At 50.7% G+C, this 26,454-nt stretch overlaps 1 protein-coding gene across 1 annotated transcript in view; it reads left to right on the forward strand.

Moving 5' to 3' along the window:
- The window catches only part of TSPAN15 (tetraspanin 15), a 52,617-nt gene extending 29,614 nt beyond the window's left edge, over window positions 1–23,003 (forward strand). The window contains exons 2-8 of the mRNA XM_070470760.1: window positions 845–1,030; window positions 2,298–2,372; window positions 12,401–12,496; window positions 14,973–15,089; window positions 19,292–19,339; window positions 21,846–21,962; window positions 22,185–23,003. Coding sequence (XP_070326861.1) covers window positions 845–1,030; window positions 2,298–2,372; window positions 12,401–12,496; window positions 14,973–15,089; window positions 19,292–19,339; window positions 21,846–21,962; window positions 22,185–22,334 — 789 coding nt within the window. The 3' untranslated portion in view covers window positions 22,335–23,003. The remainder of the gene's footprint in view (window positions 1–844; window positions 1,031–2,297; window positions 2,373–12,400; window positions 12,497–14,972; window positions 15,090–19,291; window positions 19,340–21,845; window positions 21,963–22,184) is intronic.
- The last annotated feature ends 3,451 nt before the right edge of the window (window positions 23,004–26,454 follow it).

Raw genomic sequence — 26,454 nt, forward strand, 5'->3', positions numbered from 1 at the left:
ACAATGCCCATCCCCCTGAGCAGGCCTGAAATTTCCTTTGGTGTTCTTCCTGTGTAATACACACCCCAGGGCCCCATGCTTTCAGGTTCGTAGTGTTTCCACTGTCCTTATCTCACTAAAGCCTTGCAAAAACCCTTGGGTGAACAGGGCAGAAATGATAGTCTTCATACCCATTTTTCAGATGATCACACAGACTCGTGTGGTCCAATGCTTGTCCAAAGCCCAGGGTTAGCAAGTGGCAGAGCTGGGACTGCGGCCCAGGTTCTCTGATCCTCTAGCCAGTGACATTTCCCTTGACTCACCAGTACTTCTCACCAAAGCAGCATTCCAAATAGGGTCTGTATTAATTTACTAGGACTGCCGTAACAGAGTACCACAGACTGGGCGGCTTAAGCAACAGGGATTTACTGTCTCTCAGTTCCGGAGGCTGGGTGTCCAAGGTGACGGTGTGGGCAGAGTTGGTTTTCTCTGAGGCCCCTCTTCGGCTTTGCCAGTGACTGTCTTCTCTGTGTGTCTTCACATGGCCTTTCTCTGTGTCCTAATCTCCTCTTAGAAGGACAGCATTCATAGTGGATTCAACCCTAGTCATAAGACCTCATTTTAACTTCATTATCTCTTTTAAGCCTCAGTTTCCAAGTACAGTCCCATTCTGAGGTTCTGGAGGTTAGGACTTCAGCTTGTGAATTTGGGGAACACAGTTCAGCCCATAACAGGTTGCCTCACATCCGGTGACCTGGGATGACCCCTCCAACGGCAGGTACCAAAACCCTCCCTTGAATCCTTCGTAGGAGAATCAAGCGACTGCAGTCCTTCTCCTCTCTCACTCCTTTTTTTCTTTCTGCAGCTGATCGGGGGCCTGGTCCTGTCTGTGGGGATCTATGCAGAGGTCGAGAGGCAGAAATACAAAACCCTGGAAAGTGCCTTTCTGGCCCCGGCCATCATCCTCATCCTCCTGGGGGTCGTCATGTTCATCGTGTCCTTCATTGGCGTCCTGGCTTCCCTCCGTGACAACCTGTGTCTCCTTCAAGCGGTGAGTCAGCCCCAGGCACCCATCAGCTGGTGGAGGGGGCTGTGATCCTTGGAGTCCCTGGGAGAGCAGGGAGACCACCCCTGGGCCCTCGAGCAGCCCAGCTAATCAGTCCTTGCCTCAAACCAGCTCTCCTGGAGGGTTTCGTGGGTCAGCCTGTCCATATTGGCCCAAGAGGGCTCATCCTCCTCCACTTCTGCTTAGAAAGGCTGATTCAAAGACTGTTCTTCTTAAACCCCATGTTGGTCTGGACTGTCTGTTGGAAGTGGGAGAAGGTATGCTCAGATGGGAGCAAGCAAAACCAAGAAAAGTTGTTGTTGGTGAGTCATTAGCTCATGTAACCAGCAAGCCCACCCTAGGTCCAGGGGTTTAGCTGACGCCCTTGGGCTCTCTCTTGCCACCTCCCAGCTGGATGCCAGGTGTTGTCCTCAGGTTCTCTTTGTGATGGTCACCAGCAGCCTTAGGCCAACAGTCCTTATAGCTCAGGGTCCTGGGGAGTCTTTCCTGGTAACTCTGGCCAAGATCCTAGGACTTTGATGGGACTGCTTGGCCAAGTGCCTGCTCTGGGGTCAGGGGTAGGATCAGCCTCCCTGCCCCCCTTACTGTGGGGTGAGGGATGGCTTCTCAACACAGGGAGTGCTGGATAAGAGATCTATTTACTCTGTACCCACATGTGTGTTTGACCTCATTGTTCCCCTCACCCGGGAAGCCCCTAAAAGCCCCTATGAGCATAGTCTCAGTGATGCTCCCTGAGGCTGGAAGTTGTTGACATTAGTTTGGACAATGCTTGTTTCTGTGCTAAAGGGTGGTGTGTCCACTCAGCCTGAGACATCCCCTCAACTGCCCTTGGGGTCTGGGAAGTCACTTTGCAGGGGCTTTGCTGGAAGAGCTGGAAATGCTGCTCTAACCTGCCTGTCAAGACAGGCCTGTCCCCTCTGGGTCAGCCAGAGGGGGACCAGAGGCTGCTCAAGGTGTGGGGTTGGGGGAGGGGATTGTGTTTTTTCACCCAGACCCCACTGAGGACTCCTGGGACAAACCTCGATAACAGTCTGGCTGGGACAGCTGAGTCACTCTTCCTGATCACAAGCTCCAGCGACGGGCTTTCCCGGGAATGTCTGTCCACATCCTGTGTCCTCACAGGAGGAAGGGGTGAAAGGCCCAGGAGCCCTTAAGAGCTCTGACAAAGAGGATTTTTCTTACTGTGCTTGACCTTGGAGCAGACGGCGCTTCCCCTTCCACTCTTGGTGACTCACGGAACTTTGTTTTTCAGTTCATGTACATCCTTGGGATTTGCCTCATAATTGAGCTCATTGGTGGCGTGGTGGCCTTGATCTTCCGGAACCAGGTGGGCCTCTGGCACATTTATCAGTCACGTGTATGCTGGGCACCCGCTGTGTGTATGCCCTGGCTTGCAAACTGGGAGGGCAGCAGAGAGTGGGGCGTATAATCCCTCATGTGTCTGTTGGGCTGGGGAGCCAGGCACTGGACAGGTAGACCAGAAAACAAGAGAACAAAACAGATAATCCCTCATGTGTCTATTGGGCTGGGGAGACAGGCACTGGACAGGTAGACCAGAAAACAAGAGAACAAAACAGGCCGATGGCAGAGTGCCTGGGGTGGAGGTGGGGAGGATGCTGATGGAAAGAGCCATCCTGCTGATGCGCAGGGGAAACAGAGGTCCAGGCAGAGGACCGCTGAGGCAGAAGGGAGCTGGGTGGGTTTGTGCACAGTGTGGAGGCTGCTTGGCTGAAGGTGAGTACTAGGAAGTGGGTAGAAGGTGAGGCTGGAAGGACTGGCCGGGGCAGATCACATAAGGCCGTGAAAGTTTTTTAAAGGCAGTGGGAGCCTGTGGAGAGTTTTATGCTAGGAAGTGATGTGATCTGATTCACATTTTACTTGCTGCTGAATGGAGAGTGGACAGTAGGGAAACTAGCTGTGGGTGAGCCTTAACCACAGGCATGTCTTACCCTTGGAATCCAAGAGTATTCTTCCTGTTTTGTGAGTACCAGGAGAGGGGAGGGGAGATTCCCATCATATTGGTGGACTCATTGAGGCACAGAGAGGTTAAGAAGCCCTCCTAAGAGTACATAGCAAGAGGGAGGCAGCTCAAGGATGCTTTCCAATTTCTTTTTTTTCTCTGCCCCAGCTTTACTGAGAAATAATTGACAAATAAAATTATGTTTAAACTCTATAATGTGATGATTTGATATATGCATACATTGTGAAAGGATTATCATAATCAAGTTAATAATACATCTATCACCTTGAATAGTTAACTTTGAGGGAGGGGGTAAGATCTTAGTATTTAAGATCTATTCTCAAAGCAAATTTCAAATATATAATACTGTATTATTAACTACAGTCACCAGACTGTTCATAAGTTCACCAACTTATTCATCTTGTAACTGAAAATTTATACCATTGACCAACATCTTCCTGTTTCCCCCACCTCCTAATCCCTGATAATGACTTTTCTACTCTCTGGTTCTATGAGTTTGACTCTTTTTTTAGATTTCAAATATAAGTGGTCCCATATAGGAAGTGTTTGTCTTTCTCTCTCTGACTTAATTCTCTTAGCACAATACCCTCAAGATTCACCCATGTTGCTGTAAGTGGCAGATTTTCCTTATTTTTTATGGCTGAATAATATTCCATTTTATATATATACATTCTGTATACACAAACAATGGAATATCTGTATCTGTCTTACATCTTGATCCATTCAACTGGCAACAGACACTTAGGTTGTTCCCATATCTTGGCAATTGTGAGTAATGTTGCGATGAATGTGAGAGCTCTTTTCATGGCACATGACTCTCTGAGATAGTAATTTCATTTCCTTTGGTTATATACCCATGAGTGGGATTGTACCACATATGGTAGTTCTATTTTTAATTTTTTGAGAAAGCATCATACAGTTTTCCCTAGTCATTGTACCAATTTTACACTCCCAGCAACAGTGTACAAAGGTTCCCTCTTTGCCTCACCCACATTTATCTCCTGTTTTTTGATAATAGACATTCTAACAGGAGGGAGATTATACCTCATTGTGGTTTTAGTTTGCATTTCCCTGATGTTTAGAGATGTTGAGCATTTTTTCATATACCTGTTGGTCATTTGTATGTCTTCTTTGAAAAACTATCTATTCAGGTCCTCTGCCCTTTTTTTAATCAGATTACAGCTGATGCTTGAACAACATGGGTTTGAACAGTGTATATCCACTTATACACAGATAGTTTTCAATAAATATAGTACCTATATTTCATCTTTAAATCAACTAAATGTGAGAAAAGTTTGTGTTCAGTTAGAGATCACAATATGTGGAGTCAAAAGGACTAGGGTTTGAGTCCTGATTCGATTTAAACTGTTTTCGCTTCCTGCCCTTCAGTGAGTTATTTATCAGTTCCTTTGTTTAGAGGCAGACATAGCAGCATGCAGATTCTCAAATGTACTGGGGGTTGGCATCCCTAATCCCTGCGTTGTTCAAAGGTCAACTGTTTTTTTTTTTTTTTTTCGCTATTTTGCAACTGTAGGGGTTCCATATATATTTTGGGTATTAACCCCTTATGAGATATATTGTTTACAATTATTTTCTCCCATTTTATAGTTTACCTTTTTACTTTTTACATAGCTTACTTTTTAGCAGAAATGCTTTAGTTTGGCATAGTCACACTTATTTTTTTTGCTGTAAGGAACATTGCCTATATATTTGATGTCAGATCCAAGAAATCATTGCCAAGACCAATGTCAAGGAGTTTTTTCCAATATTTCCTTTAGGAGTTAGTTCTACTACTTGAGGTCTTTCATTTAAGTCTTTGACTCATTTTGAGTTGATTTTTGTCTATGGTATAAGATAAGGATCCAATTTCATTCTTTAGCATGTAGATTTCCAGTTTTCTCAACACTATTTATTAAAGAGAGTTGGCATCTTTGTTGGGAATTTATGTTGAGTTTATTTCCAGACTCCCTTTTCTGTTCCATTGATCTATGTGTCTATTTTTATGTCAAAACCATACTTTTTTGGTAACCATAACTTTGTAACATTGAAATCATGAAGTGTGATACCTTCAGCTTTGCTCTTGTTCAAGATTGCTTTGGCTACTGGGGTTTGTTGTGATTCCATATGAATTTGAGCATTTTTTCCTATATCTCTGAAAGATGCCATCTGAATTTTGACAGGGGGATTGCACTGAATCCATAGATTGCTTTGATCCATTGGCTGTCTTCCCAATTCAGTTTTGCTACTTGTTCCTCCCTTTTCCTCTTTTCTGCTTTTCAGACCATCTGCTCTGGGCTGGCAGATCCAAGGTACTGGTTCATTTTTCAGCAGGCTTGAGGAGGGAGAGATGTTTATTCCATTTGCCCATGGGGATGCCTTTCTGTGCAGCCAGCAGGGCTCCTGGCTGCCCACAGCTTTCCAGAATTATGAGTTAGTACTTTATTAACTAGAGCCCAAGTCCAGGCCACGGTCAGCAGCATCAGTGGTTTAATAAACAATCTCCTAAGTGAATAGCAGTTCTCATTTACAGGGTGCTTTCACAAAGATTGATGATTTATTTTCCTTGCCTGTAGCTCAGCAGAGGCCGTGACACCACTCCTTTCCAGGGAGGAGCTAAGTAAAGGAGAAACCTCCAGGGACCTTTAGTCCTCACAGCTGAGGATGCCATGGGCTTGAGGTCAGGGCTGAGAGCTTACATTATCCCCAAACACGGGGGCACCACAGTGTGAAGTATGTTCCTTCCCCTTGGGTACCGTGTCCCCTCATAGAACCATGTCAGTCCAGGAAGGACCCTCATCGTCAGGGCTCTCAGCTCTTTGGAGGCTTATGATGGGCTGTGCTCTCATATGACAGTGATATATAATTCAAAAACTTAAAAATGAGATACAAAACTGTGAGTGTAGGGATTTCTCTGGCAGTCTAATGGTTAAGACTCTGTGCTCCCAATGCAGGGGACATGGGTTCAATCCGGAGAACTAAGATCCCACATACTGCACAGTGTGGCCTAAAAAAAAGAAAAAGAGAGAAAGAAAAAGAAAAGCCCTGTAAGTGCAGTAAGATCTCCACAATTAAAAAAAAAATAGGCCTGGAAAAATCTGGAAGGAAATAGAAATATTAACATATTAATTCATATTTTCCCTGAGGGATGGGACTAGGGTGATTTTTATTTCCTCCTTTATATTTTTTTCCCCTAGCTCCCAAATTTTCTTTTTCATTTTTTATAATCAAGAAGAAAAATACCATATAAAGAAAAATAATGTCCCTGCCAACTGTAATGCCATGTGATTTCGTAAAACAAGAAATGGGCCAATGGTGAGGATAGGGAAGGAGAAGCCTGGCCACTGATGGTGGGGAAAGAGGTGAGGCACAGTCAAGGTCGGGTTCCAGGTGAGTTCACAGTTTTTCTTCCCCAAGAGGGGAAGACAGATTTCTTTGAGTCACAGTGTAACAAGTTCAGTCTCCAGCCCTGCAGGCTACCTCTTAACTCTAAGAATCCACTTGTGGTGACAGATGAGAACAAATCATCAGGCTGATGACTTCACACAGGGCTCTCAGGAAGGTACAGCCATGGTCGCCTCCAGGCAGCGAAAGATAAACAACTCCCAGGTGTGAGGCAGAAATCCTCTATCAGTTGCTGACCCTGGGCACAGTTTCTGCTGCTAGGCAAGACCCAGCAGTTGGATTGAAGCAGCTTCTCTGCTTACGCAGGCTGGAGTGGCCGTGTGATGGGGAAGTTGGTGCAGGGCTGGTCGCCCCAAGGATCCGGGCATTAAAAGCAAAAGTGCAGCACCCTGAACCCAGCAGTGGGTGGAGAAGCTGGCTGACTTCCACAGGTGTCTGGGTCTCACTGCTCTTTATTTTTTTTTAATTAATTTATGTTTTGGCCATGCAGGGCTTCCCTGGTGGCTCAGTTGGTAAAGAATCTGCCTGCAATACAGGAGACCCAGGTTCAATCCCTGGGTCGGGAAGATCCCCTGGAGAAAGGAATGGCTACCCACTCCAGTATTCTTGGCAGGATAATTCCATGGATGGCAGAGCCTGGCAGGCTACAGTCCATGGGGTCACAGTCGGACACAACTGAGTGACTAACACTTTCACTTTGGGCTTCTCTGTGGCTCAGACGGTAAAGAATCTGCCTGCAGTGCAGGAGACCTGGGTTCGATCCCTGGGTTGGGAAGATCCCCTAGAGGAGGAAATGGCAACCCACTCCAGTGTTCTTGCCTGGATCTTACTTCCCTGACTAGGGATCAAACCGCATCAGGGAAGCATGGAGTCTTAAGCACTGGACAGCCAGGGAAATCCCTGGGTCTCATTGTTCTTGACTTGACATCACCCCAGCTTGTTCTGAGCCTCCCTGAAGGAATATTGGGGGTGTTGGAAGTGGGCAGCTCCTGCCCATGTGTTCCCAGTGAGGCATGGCTGAGCAGGGACACCCAGAAGACACTGGGCTATGGCTGGTATGTCTGTACCCATCCCTGGCCTCCTTCCCTTTACCTCCTGGACAAGTGGGGGAGTGACCTCTTTCCTGGCCTTGATTGGATGGTGCCGTGGTCACACCCAACATCAGCCAAGGAACAATGGGCAGCACCCAGCCTGTTTATCTTGGCAGTGTCACCAGCTGGCTCTTGGCGTGACCGTGAGGTCAGGGCGGGGAGAAAGGAGACGGCATGGGCTGCTTGTCTGAGCACCTGAGCATATGTATCCTTCCCACCTGGAGCAAGTAGAGAAAGTTCTAGTGATGTGGACGGACTCCCGCAGCTGGTGCATCTCACTGTGGACAGCCATTTGGAAGTGAAAGCTGGGCTCCAAACACCTGGGAAACCAAAGCATAACCCTCCCCCACCACGAGGATTAATCCTGAGACTACCAGCCAGATGTGATAGGCTTCCCTGGTGGTCATCTGCTCGTGGTGGCTCATGGTGAAGCATCTGCTTGCCATGCAGAAGACCTGGGATCGATCCCTGTGTCGAGATGATCTCCTGGAAAAGGAAATGGCAACCCACTCCAATATTCTTGCCTGGAAAACCCCATGGACAGAGGAGTTCATGGGGTTTCAAAGAGTCGGACCCAACCGAGGGGCTAACACAGTCCAGCGAGGTCTGAAGAAGGGACTGGCAGATATTTCTGAGAACCTTGCAGTGTTCACACCTCTTTCTTTCTCACTCTTTGGGTTCCTCTCAACCCTCGGTTGTCTGATGGGGTCCATCTCAGGGCTGGAGCAGAGGCCCCAGGGGAGGCAATGAGGATGTCTTTACCTTCTGGGGGACACTGAAGGGAGCCCAGGGATGCTGGCTCAGCCTCGGTGCTCAAGGAGGAAGGAAGTCCGAGGCTGAGCACCCGCCTTTGCATTGTGAAAGCTGAGCTGGTGATGGTTCTGGCTGAGCTGCTGGCTACTGGACCTCCCCAGAGTGGGCCCCAGAAGCTGACATGAATCGATGGAGGCCAGCTGGAAGCCTGCAGGAAACTAGGGCAGCTCCATGCCCAGAGGTCTGGTGGGAGGCTCCAGCTGCTGGCTCTTCCACTCCTCCTTTTCTGCTCCTCAGCCTCCCATCCTGGGGAGCTTCCACCCATGCCCCCCACCCCCTCCAATGCCTTATTTATTTGTTTTTCAGGCTTATAAAAGGCTTTATTGATGCATAATTCACATACCGTACAATTCCGTTTTCCCAGGTGGCACTAGTGGTAAAGAATGCACCTGCCAATGCGGGAGATGCAAGAGATGAGGTTTCGATCCCTGGGTTGGAAAGATCCCCTGGAGGAGGAAATGGCAACCCACTCCAGTATTCTTCCTGGGAGAATCCCATGGACAGAGGAGCCTGGTGAGCTACAGTCCATGGTGTCGCCAAGAGTCAGACACGACCGAGCGACCGAGCATGAACACCATACAGGTCACTCATTTGAAGTGTTCATTCATACATGTGCAGCCATGACCACTGTTGATTTGAGAACATTTTTGAGGCTTTGAGAAGAAATCCGCCATCCCCGAGCTATCTTCCTCATTCATCAACAAACTGTCCAAGTGCCTCCACTGAGGGCAGTGATGCAGAGGCTTCGGGTATCTTTAAAACTAGATTGAAAGACAGACCTAGAAAGGGCAGTGCTCTGTGACTCGAGTCTGGTAGCTTGAACAATGTGCTGTGAAAATCCCATGGTTTTGATGATTGCTTACTCTTTGTTTTATTTGGCTGGGGCCACATGCCTCTGAGGCCACGCCAGCCATTCGTGAAAGGTGGTTTTCAGGTCCTCGCTGGAGCTGCCTCACTGCGTGACCTGGTTTAGAACCGGGTGGGGGTGGCCCTGGGTGCGTTGGCCTCTGAGGCAGAAGAGGAAGCCAGAATTCACTTTTCCCTACCGCGCTCCCACAGGAAATGTCCTCTGAGTGGCTCCCCCAGTCCCTTAGAACACTGTGGAACATAGCAATGCATTTACAGTTGATTATCGTTAATTAATGAACCATACAACCCCACCCCTGCAGGAACCACCCAGACATTCTACACGTCTCCCTGGTGTGGACGCATGCACCCACACACACACACACGTGCACCCACACACACAGACGTGGTGCTACGGGCAGCACACACGTGTAAGAGCCAGCACAAGCCAGAGAGCTCCCTGGTGGGAACGGGGGCAGCTGCTGCCCGTGAAGTCTGGGACCATCTGTTCTTCCTGTCCGTCCAGAGAGGCCTCCAGTGGGGCCTCCCTCCCCCGCAGGGCCCAGCTCAGCTAACCAGATGGAAGGTCTGATTTGCACAAAGAAGGCCTCTTTCAGAGTCCGCGCCTTTGGAAAATACCCAGAGACTGAGACGGTCTGGGGAGAGAGGTCAGGACTGCTCACCATAGAGTGGAGGAGAGCTTTTCCCCGTGGGGCTGCCGGGTATCTGCTCTTCTTCCCTGCCCTGGGGCTCCTGCCCTCATCCCACCCAGGCTCCTAACTGCGTGTGACCCCATGGGAAAGCTGAGGGGTGACCCAGCAGAGGGACTGTGAGGTGGCCAGTGGGCTGGGATAGGAGGGCCAGGACGGCCTGCAGTGCCTTGAGACTGAAGGGAAGCCACCTCACCCGCCACGAGTGTGGCCCTCGGCATATCCCTGACCTTGGACATCACCCCCTGCCAAGAGCCCCTTACAGCATGCCATGTCATCCTGTGAGCTCACCCCCTGGGGGACAGACTGATCCAGCCTGGTGTCCTGTTTCTTAGGCACCCCCAGCTATGCCCCAGCTGGCTGGCCTTTCCCTTCATCATCACCCCAGGGAACAGGCACCCAAGACTGAAAAGGCTGCAGGACCTGGGGCCCTCTGGGAAGCGTGGACCTGAGAACAGGCGGGTCCCTGCTCTGCCCAGGTCGAGTGGCCAGCAAACCACTCTTCCACTGAGCCCCTGCCCCAGGATCCAGAGCCAGACCTGGGCAGGATGGACGGCTGGTGATGGCGGAGCCTGTTACAGGGGAAGAGGGCTGACCTGGTGCCTCCCGAGGCTGGCGTGATCCTCCTCAACTCCCAGGTCTGCTCCTGAGCGCTGATTATCATCAACAGAGGGTTTTCCTTCTGACCACGGAGACTGGTTTCCTTGAGCCAGTCTGCTTTGTCACCTTGGCTTTGAGCAGTGTGTGAATGTGAGGAAGGAGGTGGCTATCACATCCTTGTTCCTCTCTTCCTGATACTGGAGATAGTTTGGGGAGATGGCCCTGAACTCAGCCTTGGGTTCTTGGCTTCTTAAAGTGTATCAGGCTGCGATTTTGACTCTTGATTCCAGCATCTCTCTACCAGTGATCACTGGGGTGACCTTAGACAAGTCACATTACCTCTTTGGGCTGCAGGGAGTTTGGGAGGGGTCCCAGAACAGGAGTGGCTCTTGGACAAGACTTAGGGTCTTGATTTCTTTTGGGATTAGCCATTTTCCACTGATGACATGATGGGTATGAAGTGGTACTACCTCCTGGAAAAAGAGAAAAATCTATCATACAGTACCAGCACCTGCTATGTGCCTGGCATCGTGCTAAGCACTTTCGTTGCTCTAGTTTGTTTGAATCTCAAATTCCTCTGAGGCAGAGGGTCCCCACTTCCACCCTGTAGGGGAGGAAAAGTGTCAGTCACTCAGTCAGGTCCAACTGTTTGGAACCCTATGGACTGTAGCCTGCCAGGCTCCTCTGTCCATGGAATTCTCCAGGCAAGAATGCTGGAGTGAGTTTCCATTCCCTTCTCCAGGGGATCTTCCTGATCCAGGGTTCAAACCCAGGTTTCCTGGATTGCAGGCATATCCTTTACCGTCTGAGCCACTGGAGGCCCAGAAGTTAAATGATGTTACTGAGGCATGTGTGGGTGCAAAGACTGTTCTTGACCATGAGGATTGACAGCCCCTTGCAGTTTAGTCTTTGATCTTTGGAGCTGGAAGGTATCTTAAAGACAGGCCTGCATGACTGATTCACAAGTGGGGAGCTGAGAGTGGAGGGGTAGGGTGGGGTCTGCAGTCCTAGGGTGGGTCCTGGAACTCAGGACCCTCTTGTCCCCACGAACCCTTAGGGTGCCTCCCCCGGGAATCGTCTGGCTCCAGAGCTGAGAATGCGCCCTTTGTGCCAGCACAATCTCTGATGATCTGCTCTGAAAGCCCCGATTGTCACTGTGAGTGTGGAGCCGGGCTGCCCACACTCCCGCCCCGTCCCTTCCCGCTGTGGGGCCTTTTGTGCTCCTGGATCTCGGCACAACAGCCGGGCTGTTGATCCCGAAGGCCCAGCGTGACTGGGAGAGGGTGGCCTGCCAGCACCCTTCCCAGTGGGGATTGTCCCAGTCCGAGAGGGAGGTGGGCCCTGTTGTCTGAGCCAGAGCACTGCAGCGACAGAGAGAGACCCGGAGGGAAGTCAGGACACCTGGTTTCCAGTCCTGGCTGGGCCCCTAACCAGAGCTGACACCTGCTTGGTGACCTGGGAAGAGTCAATCTCCCTCTCTGGGCCTCTTCATCTGTAAAAGACAAGCTTATATAGGAAAGAAGAGTGGAGAGGGGGCTGGAGGGCAAAGGGAAGGTTCCAGTGCAGGCCTGTCTTTAGCAGTAGAAGGAGCACCTGGGCAGCCAAGCCCCAGCCCTGGCCTGGTTCCTTCGGAACGGTGTCCCCCAGGCAGGGCCTCACCCTCTTGGGGCCTGGGTTGTCTGATCTGTAAAGGAAGGGGGTGCATCATTCCTGCCTCTGATGGGCACTGGGGACATGGAGAGGGTGCTTGTGCAGGGAGGTCGTGGGGGGGAATGGAGGTGCTCTGCAGGTTGTTTCGGGGAGGCTACCTGGGCAGGTGGACTCTCTGGTTCAATCCTGACTTCTGGGAAATCTTGGGTTGGACCCTGGGGTCGTGTGCTCTTCCTCCTTTGTAATTTCTCCATCTACATAGACCATCGACTTTCTGAATGACAATATTCGAAGAGGAATTGAGAACTACTATGATGATCTGGACTTCAAAAACATCATGGACTTTGTTCAGAAGGAGGTGAGTCAGGTGCTTGGGCCTCCCACATCCTTTGCTCTGCTCCCACCCCCCTACCCCCAACTTGGGACCCTGCTCAAGAGGGTGGGGGTGAGGGGTCAGGTGGCTTATCCATCCCCACGTGGCTGGCCAAGTTGGGAGTTGAGGGTGGGCCATGGACAGCTGCCAAGGGTGGGGATGCCAGGGCATGCCTGGCCCAGAATATACTTGCCCTGCCTATTCCTTTCCAGTTACACAAACCCTCCCCTTCTGAAAAAAAAAGAACAAGGTCAGAGGGAGCTACAAACCACGTGGCAGAGTCTCGGGGTGCCCCTCTTCAGTGGGCAAAGAATCTTCTTTGATGTGGGAGCAACCTCCAAGCCACCCAATTCAAAGTTCCCTCTGCCGAGACCCTTCAGGGACAGGGAGCTCACCCCCTTGCCAAATCAAGGACAGCCCTGATGGGGAGAGAGCTCTTCCCGGTTCCATCTCCCCCTGCCCTGGGGAACAGAGCAAGTCTTCTCCTTTTCTCCGACGGCACTTTTTTGAATGTGATGAGTGTCATCCCTCCTTCCCACGGCCCACCCAAGTCTGCGGGTGTAACACTAACAGCAGTGCCTGCTGCTGCCCTCGGGGGCTTCTACGCACCCATCTCACTTAGTCCTGAGCCTCACGTTCCACACCTGCCCCAGCGGGATACTGGTGGTCCCTTCTACTTAGTGTCGCTGTGAGATTTGCCTGGATTTATTTCAGAGGTGGTTAGAGCAGGGCCAGGCATGTGGTGAGACTCGGTCAGCGTCAGCTGGGGTGATCATTGTCTGTCTGTCCTTCTAGGTGAGGATGAGTAGAGTTTTAGAGCTGAGGGCCTCCTCAGCCGTGGCAGCGATTTTTGGGACATGACCTTGGGGGCGTCAGCTGACCTGATCCCCATGATAGCCCTCAGTGGGGGACCAACATCTCCCCGCACCCGGGGCCATCCGTAGTGGCCACTCCCTTGGCTCAGGCCTTCTCTGTAGTCATAACAGGTGCAGCCTCTGGGAGGCCGTTCTCTGCCAGGGATGCGCCTGCCAGCTCTGGCCATCGGGTGGGGCGAGATGTTTTTATTGGAACCAACCTTCGGCTGGCTTGTGAATTTCATTTCTCCCAGGGTGGAATGGCGGGATGACTCATGCTCGCTGGGCACCTGCTTGGGGCCAGGTCCTGTGCGGAGTGCTTCCGCTTGGCTTATCTTTGTCCTTCTCAGCTCAGCTGTGCAAGGCTCGCATTGCTCTTCCTGCTTTATAGTTGAGCCTCTGAGGCCCAGAGAGCCTGATTGACTTGCCCAGAGTTGCACAGCATGGAGTGGTGGTATGAGGATTTGAACGCTGGCCTGTCGGATGGCAAAGTAAATGCTCTTTGCATTGCACCCACAGAGGCACTTCCTGGTCCCCTAGACTGATAGCCTGAAAGGCTCTATGGAGACTCTGGAAGGGCATCTGCTTTGTTTCTACTAGAACCTCTGACCATATCACTCCCCTGGCTAAACCCTCCAGTAACTTCCTGTCACTAAGGATACTATGCCCATTCCCTGCTTATTTTGGCTGACAAAGCTTTCATGGTTTGACCTCAACCCGTCTGTTCTTGCTCACTCTGCTCCAGGTACGCCTGCTGCTGAAATATCGATACAATGAACTCATCTCCGTGTGGGGTCTTGGCATGTCTTGACTGGTTTTTTCCTGTTGTTCATATTTCTGATTGAATGAGATCTCCTCAGGCCTTTCCCGACCTCCTGCCTCCTTCCCCCGCTTGCCGTATCCCTGGTACCCAGCTCTCCCTCACGCCCTTTTCACGTGATGCTTCCTCTCCATCTCCCCCAGGGCTGTGGCGCTCTCCCTTCCCCTTGGTTTTCGGGCGCACAGAGCAATGCCCAGCACACAGCAGAGCCCAGTGGAGTAACTGCTTCCCCTGGGCACTGGCATCTGTACGGGGGACATGCAGGGCGGAGCTCGGCCAAGGGGAAAATGACGCCAGCTGTGCCATCACTTCAGTCCTGAGTCCCAGCCAGGGTGTGTGTGTGTGTGTGCCCCTTTGCAAGGGTGGGGCAGGCAGAGCGGGGTGGTGAGGAGGTCAGCGTGGTTCAGGGGCCCCTGGATTGAGGGGCTCCCCTAGAATCCTAGTCTCTGGGGCTTTAAAGGCCAGGTCCTGGGGTGGGAGCACCTGCACTGGGGATGTGAAGATGGATTCCGGTTGGCAAGGACCACCCACTATCCCACCAAAAGGCTACCCAGCCTTGGCTTGCATGCCTCCCCAGTGACGGGGTGCTCATTACCTCCTGAGCCACTATTCTGCGTTTGTTGAGCTCTGACCTGTAACGATGCCTCACATGCTCTCCATAATGCTCCCCACCTGGGTGATCCGCATCATAAATCACGTCGTCCCCTGGCCGGGCCCCTCTCTGCTGTCTGCCCCTGGGGCCTTGGTGGTGACGGCAGCTGTCTTCCCCACTTGCTTTCTCCCTCAGTTTAAGTGCTGTGGCGGGGAAGACTACCGAGATTGGAGCAAAAACCAGTACCACGACTGCAGTGCCCCTGGACCCCTGGCCTGTGGGGTGCCCTACACCTGCTGCTTCAGAAACACGGTACCCACTGCTCCTGGGGCCTCCTGGCTGGTCAGACGCTTCCCTCACCTTTCAGGACAGGGGCGGTGGGGCTGGGTAGAGGGGTGGGCAGGAGGTGGTGGTCCTTGCCGAGGCTTCCTGAGCCTCACGGGCTACTGAACGGGGTGAATCTGGGGGTAGAGGATGGGGGAGACTTGTCTTATTAGTAACGGTGGTTGATATCTATTGAGCGCTTACCACGTGATGGCCTGTTTTAGGTTCTTCAGTTGTTTTCACTTGTTAAGTCTTTTCAACAACCCTGTGAGGTAGGTATGGTTATTTTACCCACTATACAGATGAGAAAACTGAGGCACCAAAAGGTGAGGTTCTTGACTCAAGGTTGATAGAGCTAGGATGAAATTCAGGCAGTTGTTGTCAGAGCCGAGCCCTGGACTACTGTGCACGCCAGGCGAAGAGTGGGAGAGGGAGAGAGCCCAGGCCGGGGGGCTGAGCAGGGCGGCCAGCTTGGCAGCCATAGCCAGGGGCCAGGGCAGGGCCTGCACTTTGAACGTGGCTGGTGGACTTTGGGCTTGACGTCCTGGTGACTATCAGCAACGAGACGCTTGGAAGCGGCCTGGTGATGTAAATGCCAGCCTTTGCCTCTCCCGGGAGGGTCCTCTGAGCTCTGTTACCCGCTTGGCCACTTGGGAGGCTGCCCTGCGCCGTCACTGCTAATAAATGAGAGGCTCGGTCAATCCTGTGTTTGACTAATGTGTCCAAAAGCTGCCTGGTTTCTGGCTTGGAATGAGGCGGGGAGTTTTGCAATTACTCATGCCTTGAAGAGTCATGGAAAATTTCTCTTCTGACGTCTCCACCACTCTGTGCCCACTGCTGGACTCTGTAAACTGAGCAGCTGCTGGTGGGGGTGGGGCCTCACCCATGACTCAGGGAGCCAGTGCCAAGTGCATGAGCCCTAAAAAGGCTGGGCCAGGAGGGCAGGTTTGTTTGGAAGTTGGAGCTGCCATTTTCGGGTAGCTCTTTGTGCAGGGGGAGTGCTGAGGAGGAGCCCAGGGTTTTCAGAGAGGCCTGGGGGGGGGACAGGGGTGACCCTGAACTTCGTCATCCAAGGCAGTGGCACCTGAAATGTCCAAATTGAGATGTGAAAGCCCAAAGTGCATTCATTCATTCATTCATTCATTCAACAGGTATTTACTGAGGACCAGCCAGATGCAGTTCTATGTTCTAAGGATACAGGAAACACACAGAGAACTCTCTGCCCACATGGAGCTGACATTCTTTCTAGTGGAGAAAACTAATAAGCAAAACAAATAAGTAAAAGAGATAATATTCTAAGAGATGATAAATTCTAAGGAGAAAAATAAAGCAGGGGCATGGAGGGTTGCATTTTAGATACTGAGAAGGTTGGTTCTCAGTAAAACCCTGAAAGAAGTGAGGGAGTAAGCCATGCTATCTGGGGATGGGAATTCCTGGCAGAGAGGAGAGCAAGTGCAAAGGCCCTGAGGTGAGACCTTCCCTTGTGAATTTAAGAAACAGCACAGAGACCAGCTCCAGTGTGGCTGGAGCAGAGTGAGCTTGGGGGAGGATAGTTGTAGATGAAGTCAGAGGTCATGGGTACCCTTTGGTTCCCTTGAGTGACAAGTCAAGTGACAGGGCTTTAGTGGACGAGTAGCAGATCTTCCTTAGGCTTCACCAGCACCACCCTGTCTGCTGTGGTGGCAGAGGTGACATGGGTAGTCTGGTTAGGGGCTAGTGCAGTGATCCCAGTGTCTCAGCCAAGGCTGTCTGGAAAGTGGGCTCTGAGATACTGGTTAGTGAGCAGGAAGCTTAGTAGGAGGTGTGCTCAGAATCGACACCTGTAAGGGAGGGGATAGAAGCTGGGCTGGGCAGAGGGAGAGGTTGAGCAATGATGCAGTCTCAGTGGGGTCCTCAGCCGAATTCACGGGAATGTCCTGGGATGATCCCGCAGAGTTGTCCCATATTGGGGTGAGATGGGCAGGCCTTCATACCTCCACATTCAGCAGGCATTATATCTTGAGTTTAGTGTTTCACCCAGGAAGGGACTTGCTGACTTGTTTAGCAGAAAAACAGAATCAATAGGATGTGTGTGTGTGTGTGTGTAAAGAGATTTATTATAAGAAATTGATTCACAGAATTATGGAGACAGGCAAGTCCCAAGATCTGCAGAGTTAGCCAACAAGCAGGAGCCCCAGGAGAGCCAATGGTTTACTTCCAGCCTGAGTCCACAGGCCTAAGAACCAGGAGAGCTGATGATGTAGTTCCTGTTTGAGGCTGGCAGCCTCAAGGCCCAGGAAGAGCTCATATTTCAGTTCAGGTTTGAAATCAGACAGGAAGAATTTTTCCTTACTTGGGGGAAGGGTAGCCTTTTTGTTCTATTAAGGCCTTCAACTGATTGGATGAGGCCCACCCACATTAGGGAGAGCAATCTGCTTTACTCGGCCTACTGATTTTAATGTTAATTTCATTTTTAAAAATGCCCAGGATAATGTTTGCCTACATATCTACGCCAATTCCCCTCCACCTCTGGGGCCTAGAGAAGAGTTTTTTGGCTCCAGGTGTAAGGGAGGCCTCTGCCACAACATGTCTGTTCCCCAAGGGCAGGAGCTGTGGTTCTGCCTCCAGGTCTGGAAGCAGCACAATGAAGAGTAAAGTTATTCTTGTCACCTTCTTACATATTATACAGTTTACTTATTTATTACGTTCATTGCCTATCTCCCTTCCTAGAATAAAAGTTCCATGAAGTCAAGGGTCTTATTTTGTTCTTTTGTAGAACAGAGAATGGTACATAACTGATGCTCAATATCTGTTCAGTAATGATTGAATGAGTGAACAAATAAGGTAGGAAGCACCTGATCCCATCATGCCCTCAAACATCTATTACCCAGGCTTGACCTTCTCCACTGGGGTCATGTTCATGGCCTGGAGGGGCCACTGATGCTGACTGACGTGAGGTGGATCCTGGGTGTTTTGGAGTCTAGGGTTCCCGGGGGACAGCCTAGACTGAAGGAGGTTATTTTGCCCACACATCAAGCCTTGACATTTAGACTGATCTAGATGATGTCTGAGGTTCAACCCATGCTTTTAGAAAGAGTAACAGCCCTCCTTGCCTTCCAGGGTCTGGGTTCAAGGTCAGTCCAGCCAGCGTGCCCTGCCCTTGGACAATCATTTTATGTATATGTCTCACTTTATATTCAAAACATCCCTATGGGGTACATTCAGAGATTATGACTGCTTTATTGAAGAGTCCAGGGAACCCATCCATTCATTCATTCAACAAATCTTTATTGAGTGCCTCCATGTGCCTGCCTCTCAGCACCACACCTCAGGTTGGTCACAGAGCTCCGAGGTGGCAGAGCAGGGCCTGGACTGGGCAATGTGATGCCAGAGCCCACACTGGCCACTCTGCGCTCCTCCATCCCTACAGGCTCCTGTGGCACTCTGATCCCACTGTAGCTGTCACTTAGATGTGGACAGGTAGGACATTGAGCTCTCTCTCACCTTCTTGAAAGCAGAGGAGACTCCACAAGGGCTCAGGCTGTGATGGGAAGGGCTCCTGCCAGCCCTGTGACCTAGGTTAGCTGGGAAGAGATTTGATGAGCCCAGGGCCAACCACAACTTCCACCGTGCCCAGATTAGTCAGCAGCTGGAAGCTCCTGAAGGCAGCTCTCTTCCCGGGCAGGAGGTTGAGCAGCCTTACTGGCGGGTGGCAGTCTGCAGGGCCGGGAAGTGTGGTCAGAGGCCTGGCCTTGCCCTCAGGTAAACCCCAGCTGGCCAGGGGCCTGGCTGTGGTCTGGGATTTTCTTTCACAAGAGCCAACAGACTGGGAGCAGCCCAGTCCTGACCTCAGCACATGACCATCTCAGCAAAGTGAGGCTCTGGCAATGCAACAGAAGAGCCTGGGGCTGTGCCCTTTCCTCTGGGCTCCTAGGCTGCCACTGGTGGAGCAGTGGGTCTCCCACCCAAGAGCCACAGAACTGGTCTTCCCACCTTTTTCCCCTGGGCATTTCTTGGATCCAGAAGAAGATGCAGACTTGAACCAGGCAGCTGGGATGGGAATCTCAGCTCCATTCATACTGGATGGTGCAACTCTCTATGCCTCAGTTTTTTCATCTGTAAAATGGGGGAGTGGGGGGGGGTGTTGCTAAATAAGTGTCTTCTGCAGTAATCACCATGTAAGTGTTAGCTAATACACATTTCTGTTTCAGACAGAAGTTGTCAACACCATGTGTGGCTACAAAACTATCGACAAGGAGGTAATATCTTTGAAATCTCTTTTCCCCAGAAAGGCTGCTCTTCCTGTTCCATCCCCAGGGTGATCAGAGGGGCTTCCAGGGGTGAGGCTCCTGGCTGTTGAGATCTCCCAATATTCCTGGCTGTGAACAGGAGCCAGGGACTGCCCACGTTTTTTGCCCCTATCTAGGCACAGAAGGCAGCCCACTCCGGTACTCTTGCCTGGGAAATCCCATGGACGGAGGAGCCTGGTGGGCTGCAGTCCATGGGGTTGCTAAGAGTCAGGCATGACTGAGCGACTTCACTTTCACTTTTCACTTTCATGCATTGGAGAAGGAAATGGCAACCCACTCCAGTGTTCTTGCCTGGAATGCCAGGGATGGGGGAGCCTGGTGGGCTGCCGTCTATGGGGTCGCACAGAGTCGGACACGACTAACGAGACTTAGCAGCAGCAGCAGCAGACACAGAAGGACTTAGGGAGCCAAGAATCCCCCCAGGTTGGGAGAAGCTGGCTGCCAGGGTGTGAGGCCACCATGCCCTTGTCAGCGCCCCCGTATGTCCCCATGCCCAGCTGCGTTCACCAGCCTGCCTCTGCCCTTGGAGCTGCCAGTTTGCAGATACACACTGCTCCCTCAACCTGGGACCCAGAAGTCCCTGGCAGAAGAGAGAGTCTTTGGCTGGTACCTCCTGGGTCAGCTTCCTGGGCATTTCTCCTGGACTTGGAGAGAAGATGGGGTTGTGCTGAGATGGGAGCTAAAAATAATGAGGATTTGAGATGGCCTCTGAGCAGTGGTTCTCAAAGTGAGGTTCCCAGACCAGCAGCGACAGCAGCCCCAAGGAGCTTGTTAAAAACGTGCACTCTTGGGGTGGGTGACTCTGACAAACATCTAAGATGCTGAACCACAGACCGGCAGTCGTTCTCCAAACATGGGACCCAATGGCTAGTTTTTATAATAAACACTTGGTAATGCCCTATTTGGGCTTCCCAGGTGGCACTAGTGATAAATAACTCGCTGCCTATTCAGGAGATGTAAGAGATGCGAGTTCGATCCCTGAGTCAGGCAGATCCTCTGAAGCAGGGCATGGCAACCCACTCCAGTATTCTTGCCTGGAGAATCCCATGGAGCCTGGCGAGCTACAGTCCATGGGATCACAGAGTCAGGCACCACTGAAGTGACTTAGCATACACAATGCCTTATTGTTATTTGTTGTTCCAAAATGACACTCACAGATAATATAACCTACCTACCTATACACCTAATTCCAAAACAAGTGGCATAATGATTTGAGATAAGTGAAAGTGTCAAAGTGAAAGTTGCTCAGTCATGTCCGACTCTTTGCGACCCCATGCACTATACAGTCCATGAAATTCTCCAAACCAGAATACAGAAGTGGGTAGCCTTTCCCTTCTCCAGGGGATCTTCCCAACCCAGGGATTGAACCCAGGTCTCCCGCATTGCAGGCAGATTCTTTACTGGCTGAGCCACAAGGGAAGCCCACGAATACTGGAGTGGGCAGCCTATCCCTTCTCCAGGGGATCTTCCCAACCCAGAAATGAAACTGGGGTCTCCTGCACTGCAGGTGGATTCTTTACCAACTGAGCTATGAGGGAAGCCCCTGATTTGAGATAAAGGGAGAAATAAGATGAAATTATTTATAACCATATACTGTATTTCAACACGTACACGCTTAGGTTCTAGATAGCAACAGCAGAAGACAGCAAAGTTGATCAGGTGTTGGCACTACCAGGGGCTTCTGTTACCTAGGAGGGGTGTTGTGTGGGCAACTTGCATAGCATGGGCATATTTTTTGCCATGGACATGGTTTTAAAATGGTGAACAATTCTTGATAAAGTTCTGAACAAAATCGAATACAATTATTCCTTAGTTTACCTATTTCTATGTCTGTAGAATTCAGTGTTTAGTAAAGCCAAGCAGAGGACACTGGTTTTTATGTCCCTGGAGTTAGGCTTTGGGCTCAGATAATTATGGATGCGCTATCACCCATCCAGATGCCTGGGGGACATCCAAGAGGCAGGTCGTCTGGGTGGCTGTCCCTCGAGAAGGAGTGCGCTGAGCTCTGAGTCCTAAACCACCCCCTGCCCCCATCTCTGTGACAAGCCTAAGTGCCACCACAGTGTCAGCAGGCTCTCTAGGGAACAGTGCTGCCTGTTGAAAGGCTTTCCTGGTAGCTCAGCTGGTAAAGAATTAGCCCACAATGCGGGAGACCTGAGTTCGATCCCTGGGTTGGGAAGATCCCTTGGAAAAGGGGACGGCTACCCACTCCAGTATTGTGGCCTGGAGAACCCCATGGACAGGAGCTTGGCAGTCCAGGGGGTCGCAAAGAGTCAAACACGACTGAGCGACTTTCACTTTCTGTTGAGACCCTGTGGTTTAGAGTCAACTTCTCAGGTTGCATATGAGAAAGTGAGGCCCGGAGAGGCTGAGGGATTCGCCCGGGCCTGGGATGAGCCGCAAGAGTTGGGACTGGGGCTGCCAGGCGGGTGCTCAGCCAGGCTCCTCCCCGCAGCGCCTGAGCGTGCAGAACATCATCTACGTGCGGGGCTGCACCAGCGCCGTGCTCATCTGGTTCACGGACAACTACACCATCATGGCGGGCCTCCTGCTGGGCATCCTGCTCCCCCAGGTGGGCTGGGCCCCCCTCCACTGGGGAGGGGAGCAGGGGTGGGCTGGGCAGGCTGTGGGCCGGGATGGTGCGTGGCGTGGCGATTACAGAGTGCGGAGCAGGGACAAAACTAGGGTGAAGAGGGCTTGGGTATGCTGGGCTCAGACGGCGAGGGCCGGGGGGCTGGAAAGAGGGCGAATGGCCCAGACAGTGAGTGACACCCGCCTCGTGCCTTCTCCTCAGTTCCTGGGAGTACTGCTGACGTTCCTGTACATCACCCGGGTGGAGGACATCATCACGGAGCACTCTGTCACCGATGGGCTCCTGGGGCCCGGCGTCAAGTCCGGCGTAGAGGCTGCAGGCACGGGGTGCTGCATGTGTTACCCCATTTAGGGCCGCGGCCTGGGCATCGGCTCCAGGACTGCGACAGGACAGCTCTGCTGAGGCCGCCTCGGGGGGCGGGCGGGGGCCCGGACAGGCCTGTGGCTCCTTCTCCATTCTCGGCACTGACCAAAGCCCCGGCTGTGTCTGCTCAGGGCTCCCAGACTGCTGCGTGTCGGGAGGCAGAGCCACTCCCCAGCTGCGGGACTCTGCCTGCCCACCCTGCTAGGCGTGGGGAACCGGGCGCCCCTTCTCCAGGCTCTGGCCGCTGGGAAGGGGGAGCTCAGTGCTGGGCTTCAGGCCCACTTCATTTCTGGTAGTGCCTTGGCCTTGGGGTTTGGGCCCTTGAAGGCAGTTTTGTACTGACTTGTAACCGGGGAGCGAGGAGAAACATGTGCCCAGTGGTGAAGGAGGGGAGGGGTGCAGTCCCTGGCCCCCTGTCCTTCAGCCTCACCGCTGAGGCCTGGGTGGGCCTGTTTCTCAGCCTCCCAGGTGCCTTGAGCCCTCCCCAGGGCTGCTGCTTTGCTGACCTGTTTTTTTACATGATTTTTGTAACATTCATTTTGTACACAGTTAATAGGACTTTCCGACTAATCAAAGCTGGATGTTCCCCACCCCCTTACAGTCTTCCCTCTCCAAGCCAGTTCATTAATCAGACAATAAAGATGTGATTTTTTTTTTTCTTCTGGCTTTTCATTTGTGCTGTTTGGGTCAAGGGTGGGTGAAGAAAACCTCAGGTTGGGCTTGGAAGTCCCTCATTGGTGCAAAGATTGAAGGGGGGCCATCCTGGGGCCAAGATTTGGGACAGTAGGAGACACTGAGGCAGGGAGGAGGGAGGATCGCCCAGGCCCCCTGCTCCTTGCTTGGAAACACCTCCTATCCTTTGGTATTGCTGTTTCAGGAAATGGCTTTTCCCAGCTGTGCTTGTGGGCAGGGCATGGAGCCTCTCCTGCCTGTCATTCCTGCTAAGAATTCACTGTGGGACCTCAGGGAAAGAGGCAGTGATGACAACCTCTTTTACAGACTGGGAAACTGAGGCCAGGCCACCGTGGCATGAGTCTCCACTTCCAGGAAGTAGAACAGATTGGAACTAGGAAAGTCAGGAGCCCAGGAGGGAGCAGTGCCCACAAATCCGCCTGTGGCCACTGGGCTATGGAACTAAAATGATTCTCCTGCTGTAAACAGTCCATTGTTCCCAGGGCCTGGGGTGGGGCTGGACATTGCGCATCATTAGCAAAGGGTGGTGGGTGCTGGTCGCCCCCTGCTGGAGATGGCAGGACCTGCATGGATCCGTCCGCCCAAGCCTTCCTGCCCCAAGACCTGGGTTCTAGATTTCCTCTGAGGTTCTTAGTAGCCAGAGCAATAGAAATAAACAGCATGAGCTCCAAACCTGAAGAAATCAGTTTAAGAGTGTTAAGGGAACTGCCCATCACACCCAGCACTTACATAGTGGCCATATGTACAAGCCTGCATTGTCTGACATGTGGGAAAGGGCAGAAGAGGACTGTTTTTTTTTAAAGGATAGAATAATAAGAAGCACATCAGTGAGCACATTTTGTCTCAGAAACTTAGATATCAACTCCTTTCACCCTTACAGCTATATGTGGTAATTCTTGTTATCTCCATTTTATTGATGGAGAAACTGAGGCATGTTGTGATTAAGTAACTTGCCCAAGGCACACTCTGGTAAGTGTCAAAGCTATGACATTAGCCTGGGTGGAATCTCCCTTGCACTCAGCCTCCCTGTTCCACTGCCTACATTGCCTCGTGTGGACACGTGGTACCAGGCATGAGAACCCAGTGACAGTTGCTACTACAGCTGTCTCCAGGGGGTGGTGATTGCAGAAACTGCTGCAGTCTCTGCCTGGTCCCCATTCTGACCAGTGCACACAAGACCAGGTCAAACTCTGTGGTTGGAGGCCTCATGGCTGCTCTCCGAGGATTCTCTTTGTGCTCAGAGGGGGTGGCAGCTGCCTCGGGGTACAGCAAGATGGCAGAGGAACTGAGGAGGTTGAGACAGCACAGTCTGCTTATCCAAAGTCACGTTACCCTGGTACTTGTAAACTTCTGGTGACCTCATCCTCCCTCTTTTCACCACTGCTCACCATCACCCCCAGCTCCCACTGTTGCTTCTGTGGATCAGGGATCATAGATTGGTGCCCACAGGTGGCTGAGCTGCTGTGGACACTTAGCTCTTCTTTTCCTTCCAAACCTCAGCCACTCACGTCTCCAGAAAGCAGACAGAAGCCACAGAGAGGATTTTTTCAGTCCTGTAGTTGGGGTGCCCCTGATTTGCATCCTTCGTGCTTCCAAAGCAGTAACATCATCCTGACATCTCATCACACAAGGATGGAAGAATGACCTTCAGAATGAGTCCTTTTCCTTCACCATGGCACACAGACAAAATGACAACCTTAATTCAGCCTGCAATATCCGTGAAGCTGGGGGAGATTTGTAGGCTTTGATTTTTTACTTTGTTGTTGTAATATATTTATAAGATAAAACAATAAAATGCACTAAGGAAGATTGGGTTTGTATAAAAATTGCAAATACAATATTCTCCAAACTTATTTTTAACATTGTATTGAGTTATGTTCAACCTAAAATAAACCACACATGTTTCAAGTGACAAATATATCACTAATGAAACCATCACCACAATCAAGATAATGAACAAACCTATCATGCTGAGAAATCTCCTCTTGCCCTTGGTGATACTTTCCTTATAGCCCTCCTTACCACCTCCTATCCCATCTCCAGGCGACTTTGCATCAACTTTCTGTCTTTATAAACTATTTTATATTTTCCAAAATTTTATATAATGGATTCATACAGCACAGACTTTTCTTTTTGTCTGCTTTTATTTTTGCTCAGCGTAATTATTTTGAGTTTTATCCATTTTCTGGCATAAATCGGTAGTCCATTCCTTTATATTGCTGAGTAGTATTTCTTTGTGTGGCTATGCCATAGCTTATCCATTCATCGACTGATGGACATTGGTATTGTTTCCAGTTTTTGTCTGTTGTTAATACAAATAAAAGCTGCTATAACCATTCATGTACCTGTCTTCATATACATATATATTTTCATTTCCCTTGGGTAAATATCTCAGAGGAGAATAGCTAGATCATATGCTAAGTGTATGTGTAGGTTTATAGGAAACTGCCAAAATATAGTCCAAAGTGATTGCTTGATTTTATATCCCCACCACAGTGTAGAGTCACAGTTCCTCTACCTCCTTGCCAGTATTTGGTATGACCAGTCTTTTAAATTTTGGTCATTCTAATGGATGTGTGATGGTAAATCATTGTGGGCTTATTTTGCATTTCCTTTTCTGTCTATATGTATATAAACTGAAGCATAGTTGGTTTACAATATTGTGTTAGTTTCGGGCATACAGCACAGTTACACATATATATCTGATAATATAGTATAATATAAATATATTATTTTTCAAATCTTTTCCCCTTACAGGTTATTACAAAAATTATTGGGTAGCGTTTCCTGTGCTATACAATAGGTCCTTGTTGATTAGATGTTTTATATATAATAGTGTGTGTATGTTAATCCCAACCTTCTAATTTATCCTTCCTTCCCCCACCCCCCATCTTTGAGAAAATGACTCCTTCTTTGGGTGACTTCCCTCCACGCAGAGCGTTATTTAAGTAACAACTGCCTCTTTTTCATGTTTGTTATTCACCAGTCTGTGCTCATTTCTTCACCTGTAATAAAGGTGTATAATAGCCATGCTATGGAAAGGGGGATTGGGGTCAGAAGGGTTGAGGAACATGTCTAGGGTTCCCCATCTAGTAAGTGGTACTGCCAGGGTTTGAAATCATGTGTGAGCCTGGCATTGGAAATCCTACCTACCATTCTGGCCTCATCCCTGACCCTTGCTGCCATCAGCAGGTCCCTGGACTCACCCCGTTCATTCTTAACTCACATGGTTCTACCTATCGTCTCACCAGAAAGATCCAGCTCTCAACTCTCCCATATTCCCTCTCCCCATTTTCTTAGTGTCTCACTTCAATTCTGTGTGCTCAGTTCAGTTCAATCACTCAGTCGTGTCTGACTCTTTGCGACCCCATGACTGCAGCATGCCAGGCTTCCCTGTCCATCACCAACTCCCAAA

This window comes from Odocoileus virginianus, chromosome 7, assembly GCF_023699985.2.
Source record: "Odocoileus virginianus isolate 20LAN1187 ecotype Illinois chromosome 7, Ovbor_1.2, whole genome shotgun sequence".
NCBI lineage: Eukaryota > Metazoa > Chordata > Mammalia > Artiodactyla > Cervidae > Odocoileus > Odocoileus virginianus.